Source organism: Scomber scombrus, chromosome 4 (genome assembly GCF_963691925.1).
Source record: "Scomber scombrus chromosome 4, fScoSco1.1, whole genome shotgun sequence".
Lineage (NCBI taxonomy): Eukaryota > Metazoa > Chordata > Actinopteri > Scombriformes > Scombridae > Scomber > Scomber scombrus.
In genome coordinates this window covers 23,255,889-23,273,544 of record NC_084973.1, presented here as the reverse complement: position 1 = coordinate 23,273,544, position 17,656 = coordinate 23,255,889, and the positions used below count along the sequence as shown (strand labels likewise).

The window sequence follows — 17,656 nt, the reverse complement described above, 5'->3', positions numbered from 1 at the left end:
AAATTGCAATCTGAACATGGAAACCTTAAAAGGTGCTCTTCATTGAAGGGCTATTAAGGTTATTACATGTCACAGATAGAAGGCTTTGGAGGCAAACTCAATTGGAATTTGTGATTTCTTCCTTAGCTTGATCCATCTCCTCCTATCTGTCTTTTTAGGCATATGATTCTGGGTTAGTACTGTATGTTTTGTTTAGTGTGTTTTTAAAGTTTGCTTGCATGTTTTTTGGAACATTGCAATGCTGCTGGCTTGTTATCTCAGTAAGACTCGCCTTAAATAAAGGTTTAATAATAGTTTAAAAAGATATATTTATGTTATTGTCCAATCCTGCATGGTGCTGTAAGATTCAGTTAATTTCAAAAACATCATTCACTACAGACACAACTAAATTTACAGGCCAATTCAAACATAAAAATGAAGTATTTCAGTTATTAATACAATCACAAGTATATGTTTTCCTGAAACAAAAACATCATTTTCAAACACTAATTCAGTCTTAGGTTTCAACTCAGCAATATAGGCTACTACTGTAGAACCGTAACTTTACGGAAGCGTACTGCTGCCACGCCAGTGTCATCAGTATCATTATAACGTTATAACGTGATACTGAAACCCATCATATTATAACGGGAAACTTATCACGTTATAATATGATAAGTACCACGTTACAACATGATACTGAAACTCCACCTAATACTGAAACGTATCACGTTATACTTATCACGTTACAACATGATAGGTTTCACGTTATACCGTCTCAGACAGAGGTGGGCTCCCCGTGATGTACTCCTACACTTTCTCCTTTACTAAACGCTCCGCTGCTGGTGTATGCAGAAGGGCACACATCTCTATCTGATGTGATTATTCCCCCTAGCTAGATCTGTCTTTTGTGCATCTAAAAGTAGTCAGAAAACCACAACCTGTGCGCTCCTTAACATCTGTGTTAGTGCTTGTGGACAGAGGTGGCTCTTCTTACGTCGGATCAATGAATGATCCTACCTGGCGAGGGTCTGACTCATTCATCCTTCTGTATACAGCTGGATGAATGAGCCAGACATTCTGTATACAGCCCCATGTATTTTAAAATCCTTCTCAGTGTAAGCATAGGTATACCACGGTGCTCAATAACAGCAGGATCTCGTCACGTCTCAACCCAAACATATCACTTAACTTGTGTAAATGAGCCACATTCCTATCTGTTCTCTGCACCGCTTCCTCATTCAAATATGAGTATAACGTGATAAATTTCACGATATAGCGTGATACTGATGCTTTTTTATTTTTCTGGCGTGGTAGCAATAAGCTTCAGTATGTAGTAAAGTTTGCAGACATTCAAAAAAAAAAAAAAAAAAAAGTTATTCATTGTCAAATTTTGTCATTAGAGCTTTTGGACAGATGTGCTCCAAGGAAGAAATATGCTGCCGTCAATTAAAGTTTTAAAACCACATTTTCTCATTATATGCAGGAAACACACACACAGTTCTGGGTGAGTGGACTGTAGCACAGAGCTAATCCCTCTTTCACACCCATCTGCTGACCAATGGGAATCTAAGGCCCCGGTTTGCCCTGTTTTATTGTGTGCCAGACAGTCACATCCAGCAGGCTCAGAGGGGCTCACGAGTCAATGACTGCGCACAGACACGGTGGTAATGTGACTATCCTGTCACATGACCAAAAACTTTTTTTGGTAAGATTTGTACAGGTGTGTTTCCCCAGCAGGAGACCAAACTAACAATCCTAAAGTGACACTAAAAATGTGGGAAATGCAGTTCTTGGTAAAAATGAACAGTTGGCAAGACAATGCATTATTTTATGCAAGTCATGAATTAGCAACTAGTTGTTTACAGAGATATCAGCCTTGGGCAATGTGCTTCCTCAGATGACACACACACACACACACACACACACACACACACACACACACACACACACACACACACACACACACACACACACACACACACACACACACACACACAATGCAGTCCTAAGCAAATGAAAGGACAGGTTCATGGTTTTTCAAGCATGTCATAAAACAATAATCAAGTGCCCTTACAATGCAAGTGTTAGGGGTAATCCAAAGATAATATAAGGCTTCAGCTGTATGAGTTGGTAAAAAAAAAAAGAAAAAAGATATCATCCCCATTTATAGTTTCTTAGTGAAAAAAAATCCAATGTCAGTAGTGTTTCCCTATTCAAAAACAGGGACTTTGCCACTAAAAAGACTAACTTTATTTTATTTGACTAATTTGGATGTCTGAAGCCTCATATTAGCTTCAAATAAACTACAAAACATTATTTTCCGTCTTCTCCTTCAGAAGGAGATGTGGATTTTGTCCCCCATCACTTACAATGAAAGTGCATTCTGACGGGACCTCTTACTGGCCAGTGTGAACAGAAGGATGATTACAGCAAGAACAACATGTGTCCATGTTCATTTGGGTACCTGACTACTGTTTTAGGACACACTTGATAAATTGTGAAGCTATCCCTTCATAATATTTTTGTTTTCATAAACAATGTGAAGAATGTCACAAAACGTTAACAGCAGAATATTACTTCATAAGAATTCCTAGTTCATATAGATAAGTGCAAAATTACTGCTGCTTGTTGACAATAAATTGGAGACAGACTTGTGGGAGACTGTTTCCATTCTTGTAGAAAAAAATAGTCTTTTGTCCACAGTAGTAACAACTGGCAGATGTTTGCAATTTAGTTAAGGCTCACTGAAAGGCGTTTCATTCTAAAGTACAGTGAAACTGAATACTAAAAAACATCCTATTTTATATTTAAAATGTGATGGGGCTACCGCATGAAAGTATGCTATTTAGCTTCAAGTGGTATTCTGTGAATGATTTGTGTTTTTCACACCCACTGTAAGAGGAGGTGACATGCAACAAAGGTCCCGGGAAAGACGCAAACCAGGAGAGTTGTGGTTGTATGGCATGCATCATATACCGCCTGGCCACCAGGATGCCTCAGTAGGCTGGCTGTACCCCTAACAGATATAAAAGACATACACACAGTATCACAGAGAAAAACATATATTCTTAGATGCATTCCAAGATCTGAGTCTTTTTTTCAACATATGCTTATTGCTTAGAGTTACACAGAACAAAAGAGTTATTGCATTGTAGCAAGAACAATGGCTGTGGTGTGTCATCGAGGTTGAGGGAATGTCACGACTGTAGTCAAACAACCACTAAGAATTTTCAAGGCCATTCGGAGCACATATGACACATTTCTCACATGGAAACAAAGAAGTTCCCTAATTTTCTTTTGGTATGGAAAAGGTGGTTGTGTGACCTAATGGAGATTGGATACTGTCCAGGCTGAAGACATGAAAAGCTGAACTGTTCACCATCTTGTTTTTGATCAACCAACACACTACACCATCACCGCCATACACCTAATTCATCTGCTCTTTACAGTTGTAACAGAGTGTAAATTATGGTGATGCTTCATTCACACTAACCTGTAACCAGTAGTGTAAAAATACTTCACTGTTTTACTCAATTTGTGATATCATATTTGAAAAATACTCAATCAAAAGTCCTTAGAAGTATTACAATTTTTTATAGATCATGGCTGCAGTTTCTTGACAATAAACAATTGCTGACATTATTCAGTAGGTGACGACAAAGGCTTAAATAAATCTCCACACTCCCAGATTTAACCTGATGACCTTCACCTGTTTAATAAATTGGAATGTGGAACATTAACAGGATACTTAAAACCAAGAACACATTTGTAATTAATTAAGAAATTAGTGCATTAAGTAATAAAAAAAGAAGAAATATGTACATAAGAAGATATAAACATGTATTATCACTATGTATATTTACTATGTATACCCCTTACAATCAACACACCTCTATCTAACACAACAAAATCATTGATTTCTGAAATGATAGCTTTAAGAACTTCAGTCTCAATTTTTTTTTTAAAGTCTCATAAAGTTGAATTAATTTACAGTAGAGTATGTATTGAATAGGCATCTTTCCAATACCTGCACATCTTGGCTCACTGCATCAACTTACAAAAAAAGCTATGACAAAAAAGCTTGAAATGTGACTAATCTAAATTGGATTATTGTAATATGGCAAATTATTATTAAAACTATCAGTATTTTAAATATTGCTGTTTCCAATTAACCAATTTTTTTTTTTGTTGTTGTTGCATAATGCACCATCACAAAGGCCCTGAAACTTGTGAATAAAACACTCCTTCCATATACCAGGTCAATGTGAATCAGTGAGCTATAGTTTATCTACACAGTTCATCCAGAGCACTGTAATGCATGATGTTTGTTCCTGCTATTCTCAGGACACAGTGTACATTTCTAAAGTTTGGCGCAGTGCTGTTGCAGTGTGGGTGTGACTGGATCAACAACTGGAACTGGAACAAAACACTATAAATTAACGACATCCACTTCTTTACCTGGAAAGTGTTGCACTGACACAAAGTTACCACAAGATGGCAGTTTGTTCACATCATTTCTGGTAAGGAAATATTTTTGTGTTCACTACAAAACAAATATAAGAGTAGGTTACTTCAGAAATACAATTACATCTTCATCTTCATGTATTACGCTATTCCAGGAAATATACAATTATTGACTTTTGATAAAGATTGTGAGAATACTCTTCTGTTGGAGATAATTTTAGGTAAACTCTACAATTTGTAATCAGATTAGCAGATAATTTATAAGACTGCAGTTAGCAATGATGATCTGCATTACATGAAGAGATGGCTTCATATTATGTCCTAGGTGCCTCTGAATATAATATGATCCATAACAACACCACCACTAACCACATAATCAACTTTAGAGTTGAATCAACACATCTCTGGCAACTAAGTTCAATGATGACTTAACTCAGTTAATAGGTGACTCCATATCAAATCTTTAGACCCAAAAATTGCTGTAGTCACTTAAAATACAGAACACAACTCAAACAAAATATCACATTATAAAGAATTTATTGCAGGCAAACAATACTATAAATAATAATATGTACAAACTATAAAACAACATTCCTTTTTATGGGTTCCATGGATCGCTGGTTAACAGTCTTTCAGTCTTTTCGCAGTTGATTTGCAGTACCAGGCAAACGTTTGGACAGACTTTATCATTCAAAGCGAATGGGAAGGTGTGCCCAAACGTTTGACTAGTACTATACATCACGCTGACTGTTGCAAACTGCAAGATGTGTAGATATTTAAAGCTACATTCAGGAAATAAACGGGATTTAGATGCACTGCATTCTCAGAATTGAGTCATTACTATAACCCTCTAAAGGAATGAAATAAAATCTTCTGTCTATATTCACATATTCCAGTTGGTGTTTTGTGCTATAAAGCTCCTTATGAACGGCACAGTATTTCAGAGTTCTTGAACTTGAGTGAACTAAAACCAGAGAAGCAAATAGCTTTGTGGTTATAGTGTTAAATATTGGCAACCAGACAAGAGACAGAGTTTGACAACAGTGGAGTTTGAGTCTGTATATGCACTGTATGCTACTACTACAGCCAGTCCCCCCTCTCCCCCCTCTTCCCCCATCTACAGAGCATTGTACATAAAGATTACGCATCTCCGACAATGATTTAAGTCTTCTGGTCTGCACTTTATGCATGGGGCGTTAATTAGTTTTCAACAAATTATTCACACATTTTATGAAACTTTCTGCCATTTCGGAAAATAACTTCACAGCAATAAATCCACACAGCACACTATTTCCCTCTTGGCATTTAGTTTAGGCGCAAAGAAAAAAAAGTTCCCAAAGAATTTAAAAACAACAAAGAGAGAACTTCCAAGTCCAAAGAAAATCTTAATACCTTAACATTCGAACAATTATCCAACCGATTGTCCCCATTTGCTAATCAACATTGACCAAAGAAAAGTGTCAGGAGTGAAACTATGAACAGCGTTTTTTGTTAAAATCCTTCTTTGCAGTAAAATAAAAGTTTGAACCTATCTGATACTAGTTTCCTTTGCTTTTCAACATTCCAGCAAGTTGAGTGGGAAGTACTGTATGTGCCTGTTAAGTCTGACAGATTCACACTCTCACGTCATTGTTGTCGTTTTCTCTCTGATTCTAAACAAAAACTCTCAAATGCTTCTTCTATCTCAGGATCCATCTCATCGTCAAAGTCGTACCTGTGGACACAACAAGAAAAGGAGGGATTCAGAATTACATTTTTCAGAATTTTAAGACAGATATGTCCTGAGTGTTGTGATGGTTTGTCTGACAAAATATAACAGACGCACAAAAACACAAGCACGCAGACACACACACACACAGTTCTGAGAGAGAGGATAGGCGTGAGCTTAGCTCTCTTTCACACCCAACTGCTGACTAAACCGAAACAGAGGCCCTGGTCGACCCTGTTGCATTGTGGGCCAGTCAAACACATTCGCCAAGCTCAGGGGCCCACAAGTCAATGTAAGTGATACGACCTGTGTGAAGCCGCTATCCAGTCACATGACCAAAAATGTGCCAGCACGGTGGCACTGTTGAACCTCTAATGGTTGAGGTTGAAATAATGAATGCCATGAATTGATGATGAAAAACCCAGACAATAACTGCAGCACCCACGTGTTTGTACAGTATCAGTAATGTGTTTGCAGTAATTCTCATTTGCAATCTGCAGTGAGAGCGCTGAAATTATTCATGTGACTACATGTTGAGTATGTGCCCAATATGAATACATGTGTAAAAGACACAATTCAAGACACAGAAACATTTGACTTTTCTGTCAATCAAGGAAGAAAATTGATTATAATATTATGTGCATGTCATTTGTAGATTTTTTTTATATGCCAACAGAACCAGTTTTAAGTAAGCAAAGAAAATGTAATGGCTGGTCAGTGCCATGTGGTTCATTGTGGTTCATTCAGGTCACCTGAGGCAGCGCTGAATGAACAGAGCAGCTGGAGAAAATGAACTGTCTAACCTAAACTAACTGAGGTTCACTGTAGCTGCATGCTTAGCATTTTAGATTATACAGCTAACCTAAAGGAAAGGTATTCTGAATATATAGCTGACAAGTACTAGATGTAGTAGTTATAATCATTGAATTGTATCCATAGAAATAAGCATCAACAGGTCGCCCAGTGAGGTAGGTGGTTGTCTTTCTAACTTCACATCTTCAGTTTGAGTACTTACTCTTCATTTCCATTGTCTCCTGGATCAGGAGTATCATGGAAATAGTCCTGCCTGTCCAGGATCTCTTGGTATTTCTCAGCATATTCTGTAAAAGCAGTGAGAGGCCAACATTCAGTTACAAAGGGGTTCAAAATATTTCTGGACTGCTCTTTTCCTAGCATGAAAATGACTTTTTCAGTTACATGGCTGATGAGTGTCACCAGGGTGAGTTCAGCAGAAAAATGTCTATTTATAACAGAATTGTTTATTTTCTAAACAAATAAAAAACTGCTGCTTGTATCTAAAATATGAATGTAGAATGTATAGAAACTTCAACGACTTATGACAGCATTTTGTTATGGTTATCATGTATTTGCACATATGAGCATCATCAAAACAAAAATAAATAGTTCTTTAGTTTGTGGGAAACAAAATTCTTAAATATGTAAATATATATATATAATATATGTAAAAATGTCTTTCATGTCAGTATAAATTCTGTTTGCGTCAAGCTCTATGTTGTAATTTTATATAAAATTACAGTGTATTTCTTGTATATTGTACAGAATCAGCAACATTTACACATCACAATTGAGAGGTGAATTTATATACATTTTAACCAGGCATAAAAAGCACATATTTCAAAAATAACATTACATTAATCACCACACCCGGTTGACGCTTCATAACTGACAAAGGTAGTGCTCGAAAAACACTGTTTATTTGAGTCTTTCATTATTTTAAGTTACGAAACCAGAGTTTAATATACTAATAAACATTAAATAGATTTCTTTTAATCTGTTAATTTGAGCTAATTTTGAATGAACAGGGCAAGACCTGAGAACTATCTTACCTCTCCTCACCTGAACCAGTGACTGACTTAACAGCAGAACAGATCTGCTTGTCTGGTAGAACTTAAACCCCATGTTACCCCCTCCTGATCTATAATGAATATGTTTACACTTCCTTACCTGGGTCAGCTGCAGTAAACGGTGTCCCATCTTCTGTGTAGAACGTAGGTTCATTCTGTGAGGGAAAAAACACAATACCAAACTGAAATACACAGACTGTAAACTGTAGAATGAAAAAAATGTATGTTAGGCACATCTGACACACACCATAAAGTAGTTGGGGTCATTTTCTGGTGTAGCATTGCTGGCCGCTGAAGCACGAACTCTGCCCCAGTCACTGGATCTCAGCTCCACTAGTTTCAGAAGCATTTGTCTGACATCTCTGAGGAGGAAAACATACTCATCAAAAAGATATATACAGTGTATTCATTCGAGTCTGAACTGTCCTTTTTTGTGTCACTTCAGCCTTTAGTTGAATTTAAGGCTGACTTATGTTTATGGTGCTGTGTGTTAAAGACAAAAACTCTACAACAAAACTCTAAATCTGTGAATTAATACATCATGTGAACAAATTATCTCTCTTTATCAAAGATGATCTATTCTTCCAAAACTTTTTGATTATGAATTATTGTCTTCAACACTGGTACCTCAGAAACACATGATCAATGATTGCAACTATGTTTGCGGACACTTCTAAAAATGTATAAACTGAGTAGCAGTTGCACACAACAGAGCCATACAGATATGCACACACCTACTGCAAGTGGCATCTAGTAAGATTTTCTCTATTTTTTGGATGATTTCTTCCATGTGTGGTTTTCCACTCTCTTTCCATGTATCATCCAGGACAGAACCTGTCAGCTGCAAAGAAAACACACGTACTTATTATGGTCCTAATCAATACAACTAACTGTAAAGCTTGCTGCAAAAATTTGTATATATATCTGTATCCAAATGAGATTTTGCACCTTAAGCAGTTTCACAGCACAGATGAGGTTTGCATCCACAGGATTAGAGAGCAGACTTTTCATCAGGTCTTTCAGAGCATCAAGGAGGACATTAGCTCGATTTGGAGGTCCATTTTTACTCTTTATCTAAACAAACAAATACATAATAGTCATTGAAAACGTTGAATACACATTGAGTAGTGTTCTAATGCTGGTGACTTCTCCCTAGATCTACAACATATACATGTAGTCGGTCCGCCAAGTCTGCTAGGAAAATTGGGCGAAGTGAGGTCCTAATGAAGACATAATGATGTGCCTTTGTTTTGTTTGTGTACTATAACAAAATTAAAACGTTTTTGTAATGACATCTTAATACTGCCTACAAGAAAACTTGACACACATCAGGATTCCAGGCAAGTGAGAGGGACCTCTTACCTCCAGGTGAAGATAGAGCTCTCCCAGAAAGAGCACAAAGGAGTGAAATTTCTTCTGAATCTCAGGGTCTCCTCGGACCGCTGCATCCCTCTGTTCAAATTGTTGTCGACATCTAAAACAGACGTCATTCTTACATTTAATGGAAATTTGACTGAACAATGATAGGTAAAGCTGATTTACATATTGATCTTATTATTTGTCAGTTTGTACCATTACAGATGTTTACTCCTACTCCTGCTTGTGTGATACAACATTTTCTACAGCTTATACCTCATGTTCTAATTAAAAAAGAAACAAATAAAACATTTATTGTCACTCTTTTTTAACGAATTGCGTTGATTGTCAGAATATTTTGTTTAACCCCGATATGAAAATACAAGAAATTTTATGAATGCAGAAATAAAAATCACCTTTTCAGGAGCAGCTGGCGAAAGTTACCACTTGGTGGGCTGACAATAAGGTGATGGGACAGGTAGTTACAGAGCCTGGCACCAGTGTAAGCGAAGTTAGGAATGGCGGTGGACTGCAATGAAAAGGACACTTCACACTCCTAATATATCCTAATATATACAGTATGTAAACGATTATGTATTCTTCCAGAAACATGAACACACAAAGGGCAAAATGAGGACTAAATGTGTGTGTCCATTACCTCTGTGTAGATCAGCTCCACCAGCTCCTGCAACAGCTCTTCAGTGGTAACCCAGGAATTGAATATGCTAGTTATGTATTCAACATCTGACTCAAAGGACCCGGGCGATGAGCTCAGGTGGGCGAGGAATTCTGTGACCGTAGAAGCCAAGGAAGGTTCACTGTAATCGCTTTCATAGTCATCGTAAGAACTGGAATCCTACAAAAATCACAATAAAAACATGAAAAACACTTTGCATAACCTATTAAAACTAAATATGACTCCTACAGTTTAAATTAAGAGAACTATTATATAGTGTTGTTTAAAATACTTAAAGAAAAAGAGTAGTAGTGTCAGGATAAATGCTGTGATTGTGTAAAATGTCTCTTACTTCATACAGGTTATTTCCAGAGGGGACAAACTCTGGAGCGGTAGCTGAAAGCTTCGATGTCTTGACCAAGGAATCTACATCATTAGATCCTCTGGAGACTGAAGCATTGTTGGCATTTGCACTTTGTTGTGGTTTGTTCTGTCTTTTACAATCTGAAACAGGAAGAAGAAACATGTCCTCAGTTTTTGTCATGCGTGATGCTACTCTTCCCTCACGGATAAAGTGGGTGATATTCGACATTACTATTTTTGTCCACTATTTATTCACAAATGCAGAACATATTTTATTCTTAATAAAGGTTGAGTAGTTTCCTAAAACAGTTTGGCTCTGTAGTTTTTAGTGAACTCAAACAGCAATGAATAGAGCTTTTGTTGGTGACTATTTTCAGCCACAGATTTGGTGTGCTAATGAGTGTTTACAGCAGCAGGGCGATGTGTTTGAGATACACTCAAAATAAAGTACAGTGTCTATGCTTAGTCTAATGAAGCAACATGTCACTCTAAATAATTATGGGGTAAATAATGAAAGAGTATAGCACAGAATATTAGGGTATATCTGGCTTTGAATACTTATACATCTGATAAATTCTTTGTTTGATCTTTCATGAGATATGTTTGACAATACGAATAAATGTATAGACTTAAATTATTAGACTGCAGGGGCAGCTGGAGGACAGTACCCAGCAACATGGTGGGGAAATTTGTGTGGTTAGTTGGCTGTCATCCCAGAAATTAGTACCATGCTGGCTATGGGACCAGCAAGATACCAATGTCCAACAATTCCCACTCACACTGACTGACAATGATGTGGTTTTGTAAGAGTTTTAACATCTATATTTACCTTTAACGGCATTTACAGGTTGCATTAAGTGACATAGTAACAAGTGTATACCATAATCATCGCCCTCCTACCCCTAATCCTCAGTCCCAGCTCCATGATCAGATTTAGAGATGAAACCTGAACTAGGGTTAGCTCTACAAACGAAGTGTATACTGGGTTTGGACAGCCATAACTGTGGCACCCAACTAGTTAACTATGTGACATATGAGTGGGATCTTTATTTAGATGCTGCGTTACCTCACATGAAATAATAATAATCCAACAGGTGCATGTCGCAGCGCCAAAAATTATGATAAGGTTAGCTTCTGTTACTGGTATTTAGCATCTGGCTAGCTAACATTACTGACAAAAAACGCTGCTCAAGAGGTTTAAGGAGAGGAAATATTGTGTCCACTTTTAAATGGAGGCAGGCACAAGCTCTGGCCTTCAGTAAACCGTGCCAAGCAAGCGCAATTTGCAGGAAAGTGAATCTGAAAGTGGCTACTAGCTAAGTTAGCTTCCTAATGTTACCTCCGCCGGAGCCGATCATGTCGCTGATGTTGTTCTCGGAGAAAGGCGGTGATGTCCTCGGCTGTCTCAATGGTTCCCTTTGGTTGAAAAGCGTAGTTTTGGCGTCCCCGTCCCCGGAGGCAGCCAGCAGCCCCGGGTCCGCTGGGTGGTTGCGGGATCTCCCTGCTCCAGGAGCTCGGTCGAAATTGTCGTTCATGACTGCTCGTGTTGTCAGCTCTGACTCTCAAAGCAGCATTTGAAAAAAGGTAAAAATAAATCCTGCTCACGGTGCACGAGTTCTTCCAGTTTTGCTAAAAGAGATAGGGGGGGGATTGTTTGTGTTTTATCACAGCAACAACAAAAAAACACGCCCTATCTGTCTTTCATGTTGGCTTTCTCTCGATCGGGCTAGTATACACACAACTTTTTTTTTTTTGGCTACTTCCTCTAACAACAAACTCGTTGTCATTGATTATCATGGATGTGTTGAGATCAAGGTGAGGCTGTCTCCCTCTAGTGGTACGGAGTAGAAAGTTCAGACTTAAAGTGTGCAGATTGCAGTGGTGGAAAGTACATTTATGTCTTTAAGTACAATTGAAGTACTACTTATTTATATTTTATGCTACTTTACACTTCCACTCCACAAAATTTCAGAGTCAAATATCATACTCTCTACTCCACTATATTTACACTATTATTATTATTATTATTATCACTAGCTTTTAAAATACAACACATTGTTAAAGATTAAACCAGTGGTTTCCAAACTTTTTGGCTTTTGATATTTTACAGAAATCAGTGTGTAGTCAGGGTCACATTTCAGATTGAGTTATTAACAGCTCCACACACAAAGTGATTTTTCCCTCTGAACTTCTGTTGTTGATGTTCTGTTATTTGTTGGATCAAATTATCCAATATTTCACTAATAATCATAATAAGATTAAGAAAAAAAAGTCCCAAAAATGAAAAAAAGATTTTTGTATCAGAATTTGTATCAGTTGACCCTATGGAGGGGCCTGACCCCAAGGTTGGGAACCACTGGACTAAACTAGCTAATTGTATATAAAGTAGTTAAAACTAGCTCCACCTCCAGCAGCTACAAGCTGATGAACACACTGATGCTTCAGTATTAATAATCTAATTATGTGATATATAATATCAGTCAGAGGCACCAAACCACTACTTTTACTGCAATACTTTAAATACATTTTGATTCTAATACTTGTGCACTTTTACTTAAGTAGGATTTTTCATGCAGGACTTACTGAAGTAAAGGATCTGAGTATTTCTTCCACCTCTGCAGTTTGGTGGTAAGAGTGACTTATAGAAACAATAGCACGTAAAAGCCCTGCATTTATGGTTTTAAGTAAAGATACAGAAGTATTGGCAGAAAATGGTGCATTTTCAGTATTATATTATTGTACATTATTGTGTTATTTTTACTGATGCTGTGATGTGTAGAATATCAGTTATGTATCCCAGTTGGTGGAAGTGGTGCTAATTTTATCTAGTTGGGTAGTTTATAACAATGTTTTTTTATGTAAATGGTGGCATATTTTGCAGTTTATCTAAAACTGTAATCTGAAAAGTGTCAAATAAATGCATTGGAGTACTGTAAAGAAGCATAAAATATGAAGAACAACACTAAAAAAAAAAGCACACTACATTTGTTAAGTATGGTACTTCAGCACAGTAAATGTATGCCTGCTTAACTTAATTTTCACCAGTATCTTTGATTTGAATGTTAATTACTCACTGTGAATCATCTTATTGCCTTTGGTATATTTTGTAACCTTTGTATATTGACTATAATTTTTTTTTAAATCAATGGGGAAGGCCATAGCCGGGATTTTAGAAATACTAATGAGGTCATGAGTCTAAATTCCCCCCTCAACAAAAGATGAAACATCTGCATTAATACCAAAACTTTTATTGACTTTTATATTTTTCCATATTATAGTTATTTTCCTTTTTTTGTCTCAACATTTTTTCCTTTATTGGACAGATGACAGCGAAGCAGTAGAGAGATATACCATGCAACAACGTTCCTTTGCAATCAAAGTCCATTTAACCAAACTGTGGTTAAATAATATGTGCCATTTTCTGCTCCAAGAGCACCTCTGTGTAGTAATTTAACCGCTCTGTTGTAGTCACTTTTTTTGTAATTTTAATCTTCCTACATTATCTAGGTGTGGTTTTAAATAAATTGTCAGGAATACACACTCAGCTACCAGTTTATCAGTTAAATGTAGTGTAGTCTAATAAAAAAAAAAAAAATGTAATCAACGCTATAATATTCAGTTTTTGTAAAAACTGTTTCAAGTGTGGATTCAAATGAATGTAAAGGCTGTAATTTGTGCTGTTGAGTTCAGACAAATTGAGTATAACAGCTCTCAGTTTAACGAAAGATACGTTTAAATATATTGACTTGAAACTATATCATAATCAGCTACATAACTTGTCTGTAATCGATGTAAACACCTCTAGAGGTTGTTAAAATCCACAACTTCACAGTAACAATAATGAGGACATGACCTCAGTCTCCTCAATGTTAGCCCTGGCCCAGTGCGGGGGTGTAAGCAGTGGTTGTCTGAACTACACAAGTGTGCAATGATGGACCTGCAAAGGGTAGTTTAATTAGTTAAATGACCTCATATTGATCTAATATATTTGCCAAAGCAGCAAGCATTAAGTAATGTAATTTAATTGATATAGCAGACACATATGTATTCACAGAAAAGTCCTGTTTAACCCCTCAGACGTTCCTCTCTCCCCAAGCTCACTCAGTAGCTGCCCACTACACTACAAACATGTGTTGCACCAGACCTCTCAGTGTAAGTATTCATTAGTTGTTTTAGCCTCCAGTGATTTTCCACTTGTTTCCCAAAGCTGGATCACATTATGCCACAGAGAATTCCCGTGCCAGAAATGTAGAGACCCACTTTGATAAAAGATTACTGCCTCTATTTTCTGTTATTGCTGTTTTTTTTCTCCCATTGGAGGAAGTTCAAACATTCACCGGTCTTGGGAATGCACACGATGACATATGACAGTTGAAGTTGCAATGATGTTGGACGGGGGATCAGGCACATACTCATCACCACAGCTTTTAAAGGCATAGTTTCATGCCAAGTACCAGGCCCCTGCTATATTCAACAGTACACATCATTTAGATTATATCCCTGGCGATTCATTGGGTGGCTTATTACTTTACACCAAGAGCAATTAAAGACAAATGAAGGAAAATACAGTGCAACTATTTGTGATGTAATTTCATACCAGACACGGAAGTCCCCTTCCTCTTAAGTGCTATTTCTTTCTTTCTTTCTTTCTTTCTTTCTTTCTTTCTTTCTTTCTTTCTTTCTTTCTTTCTTTCTTTCTTTCTTTCTTTCTTTCTTTCTTTCTTTCTTTCTTTCTTTCTTTCTTTCTTTCTTTCTTTCTTTCTTTCTTTCTTTCTTTCTTCGTAACTTCAGTCCTAACTTAGAAAAAAAAAAGAAAGCAGTTTCTAAAATATTATCCCAATAAAACAGCATTGAAATCTTTGTAGCCCAAAAGAAAACATCTACATTAATTCAAAAGTGGCACACAAGAGCCTTCAGTTGAACTTCCTAATCAACTGAACCTTATGCAACATCTGTCGTAAGGAATGTGAATGTGGCCTCAGAGGTGCAACGGCCACACCATATTGCACAAGAATCAAAGAGAACAGAGCTAATGTAGGCTAATAGACGGTGCTGTGTATGGTGCAGCGATGGGCATGAAATAGTATTCCATATGTTGCCATTGGCCCTGGCTGTCATAGTGGAATGCACTGCAGCATTCCTCGGTATCAATCATTCGTTGCGGCGATTCCTTAAACGGTCATTAAAAGACAATATATTGTGCTATAGCTTAAAGCAAAGGCTTCTCTGAACACTGGATTCTTCAGTCTCGTTTGTTCTTTTCATTCCTTCCAGTCCACGGTCACAGTCTCAGGCTAACTTGGAAGAATTTGGGAATGAAGGGAAAAGCCGGAGATTCTTACAAATCTTCTTTCACCTTCCTGTCTCCATCTACTCTCCCAATGTTTCATGGCTTTGCTGAGATAGATGTTCAGAGAGGCAGGATAAGAGGACATGAGGCCCGGAAGCCTGTGGTGTTAATGTTCTCCCCGTGGTCTTTTGATCTGACATCGAGGCAGCTGTCATTGATTAGTGTGTTTGTAGATGATTGCTAGGGGAAGTGGGTGGTCAGACACAGGTCATATCTCTCTCTCCCTCATCAACACATTCAGAATCTCTTCCAAGGCCCCGCTGAAGTTGACAGAGCCATTTTCATATTTTCTGTTGTATATTCAGCAGGTGCATTAGGCAAGGCAAGTTTATTTGTGTAGCACATTTTAGCAACAAGGCAATTCGAAGTGCTTTCCATAAAACATAAAAGGCATCAAGATTAAAACATGAGAGTGACGTAAGGCAATATAAAAAGCTTTAAATAGAATAGAAGAATAAAAATGGAAGATAAGTTCAGGGTAAGATAATAATCAAAAGCCTCAAAGTTCATTTAATCAAAGGCAGCGGCAAACAGAAACGTCTTTATGTATATGGAGCATAAAAACTGAAAGCTGCTTCTTCATGTTTAGTTTTGAGTTTGGGAACAGAAAGCAGACCTGTCCCAGATGACCTGAGAGCTCTGGGTGGTTCATAACATAGCAGCAGATCAAAATGTATTTTGGCCCTAATCCATTCAGTGCTTTATAAACCAACGGCAGTACTATAAAATCAATAAAATCAGAAAGGAAACAAGTGTAGAGTATTCAGAAACAGACTGATGTGACCAACTTTTTTGGTCTGGAGAAGCAGAGTTCTGAATCAGCTGCAGCTGCAGCTGCATTTGTGCTTATCTTTGCCATGCAAGCTCTCCTGCCATACGGGAATGCTGCAGCTCCTCAGTAATGGGGTGATATTAGGAAATGATGTCAGCATCTACAGGGCGTACCAAGGAAGTTACCTCCCTCCCATTCTGTTGTGGTTGGTCTGTATGTTTCCCGTTTGTTTGGGAACTAATCATTAGTGCAATGGTTGCCACATGGAATATCTGGCTAGGCATTAATGGTTGCCTTTTGTCCCCTCCTAGCTCAGAGAGCCAGATAAGGATAGATTTACTGTGACCTGAACGTTCACCAGGGTTTCTTACTTGTGCAAAAAAAACAAAAAAAACGTAGCCCTTTCTTGCAATTCCCTCCACAAGTAAAGTCTACATTAGGTGTTTGAAGAAGTAAGACGACTGTGATGCAGAGGAGAAAATGGTAATTTTATTTTCACATAATAGTGTTCCTATAAAAAGTAAAGAATGCAAGGAAAGGAATGTTTGACTTGTAAGTGTTCCCCTCCAGTTAAATATTTCACAAAATAAATAAATCAGTACAATATAGTAAAACACAGTGGTTAATTATCAAACATTTGCTTTAATGTGTTTTAATGCTGTTGTCATAAACTGATCCATCATTTGCCTCATCTTATCCGTTTTACTATCACTCCTTTTTATGTTACGAAGTATCTGATAAACGTCTCATAGGATGATCAATGTGGATCATAAATAATATCTTGAGATACATCTGCATCTAGATTTTATTAACTAGGACAGTAGCGTCTGTGTCGTCCATATAAAACACATTCTCCAGTTGCAAACTGTTTGGCACAGAAAAAGGATAAATATTGCATCCTGTGCCACAGAAAACACAGATATCACCTTCTCCTCCAAACAAAGTACATGATCTCAATCAAAGTCCGGAGCAGAGATCACTTGTTTGTATAACAGTGTTAGTGCCTTGTTTCCAAATGAGAGATTTCTCAGTGAATATCTTTATTTTACAGCTTTTCTCAGTATTGAAAACCTCTCTGTCCAGTGCTGCATATTTGCCTTCTCCAGTTGAGCTCTCAGGT

The 17,656-nt window shown here is 37.3% G+C and overlaps 1 protein-coding gene across 1 annotated transcript; it reads right to left on the bottom strand.

Moving 5' to 3' along the window:
* Positions 1 to 4,966: 4,966 nt before the first annotated feature.
* Positions 4,967 to 12,145, bottom strand: paip1 (poly(A) binding protein interacting protein 1). The gene is made up of 11 exons (XM_062417430.1): positions 11,754 to 12,145; positions 10,404 to 10,555; positions 10,034 to 10,231; positions 9,792 to 9,904; positions 9,382 to 9,493; positions 8,968 to 9,093; positions 8,754 to 8,860; positions 8,267 to 8,381; positions 8,120 to 8,174; positions 7,170 to 7,254; positions 4,967 to 6,160 (listed from the first exon to the last, which is right to left on the bottom strand). The coding sequence occupies exons 1-11, from the start codon at positions 11,947 to 11,949 to the stop codon at positions 6,073 to 6,075; spliced, it is 1,347 nt and encodes a 448-aa protein (XP_062273414.1). The 5' UTR covers positions 11,950 to 12,145; the 3' UTR covers positions 4,967 to 6,072.
* Between the last annotated feature and the right edge of the window lie 5,511 nt (positions 12,146 to 17,656).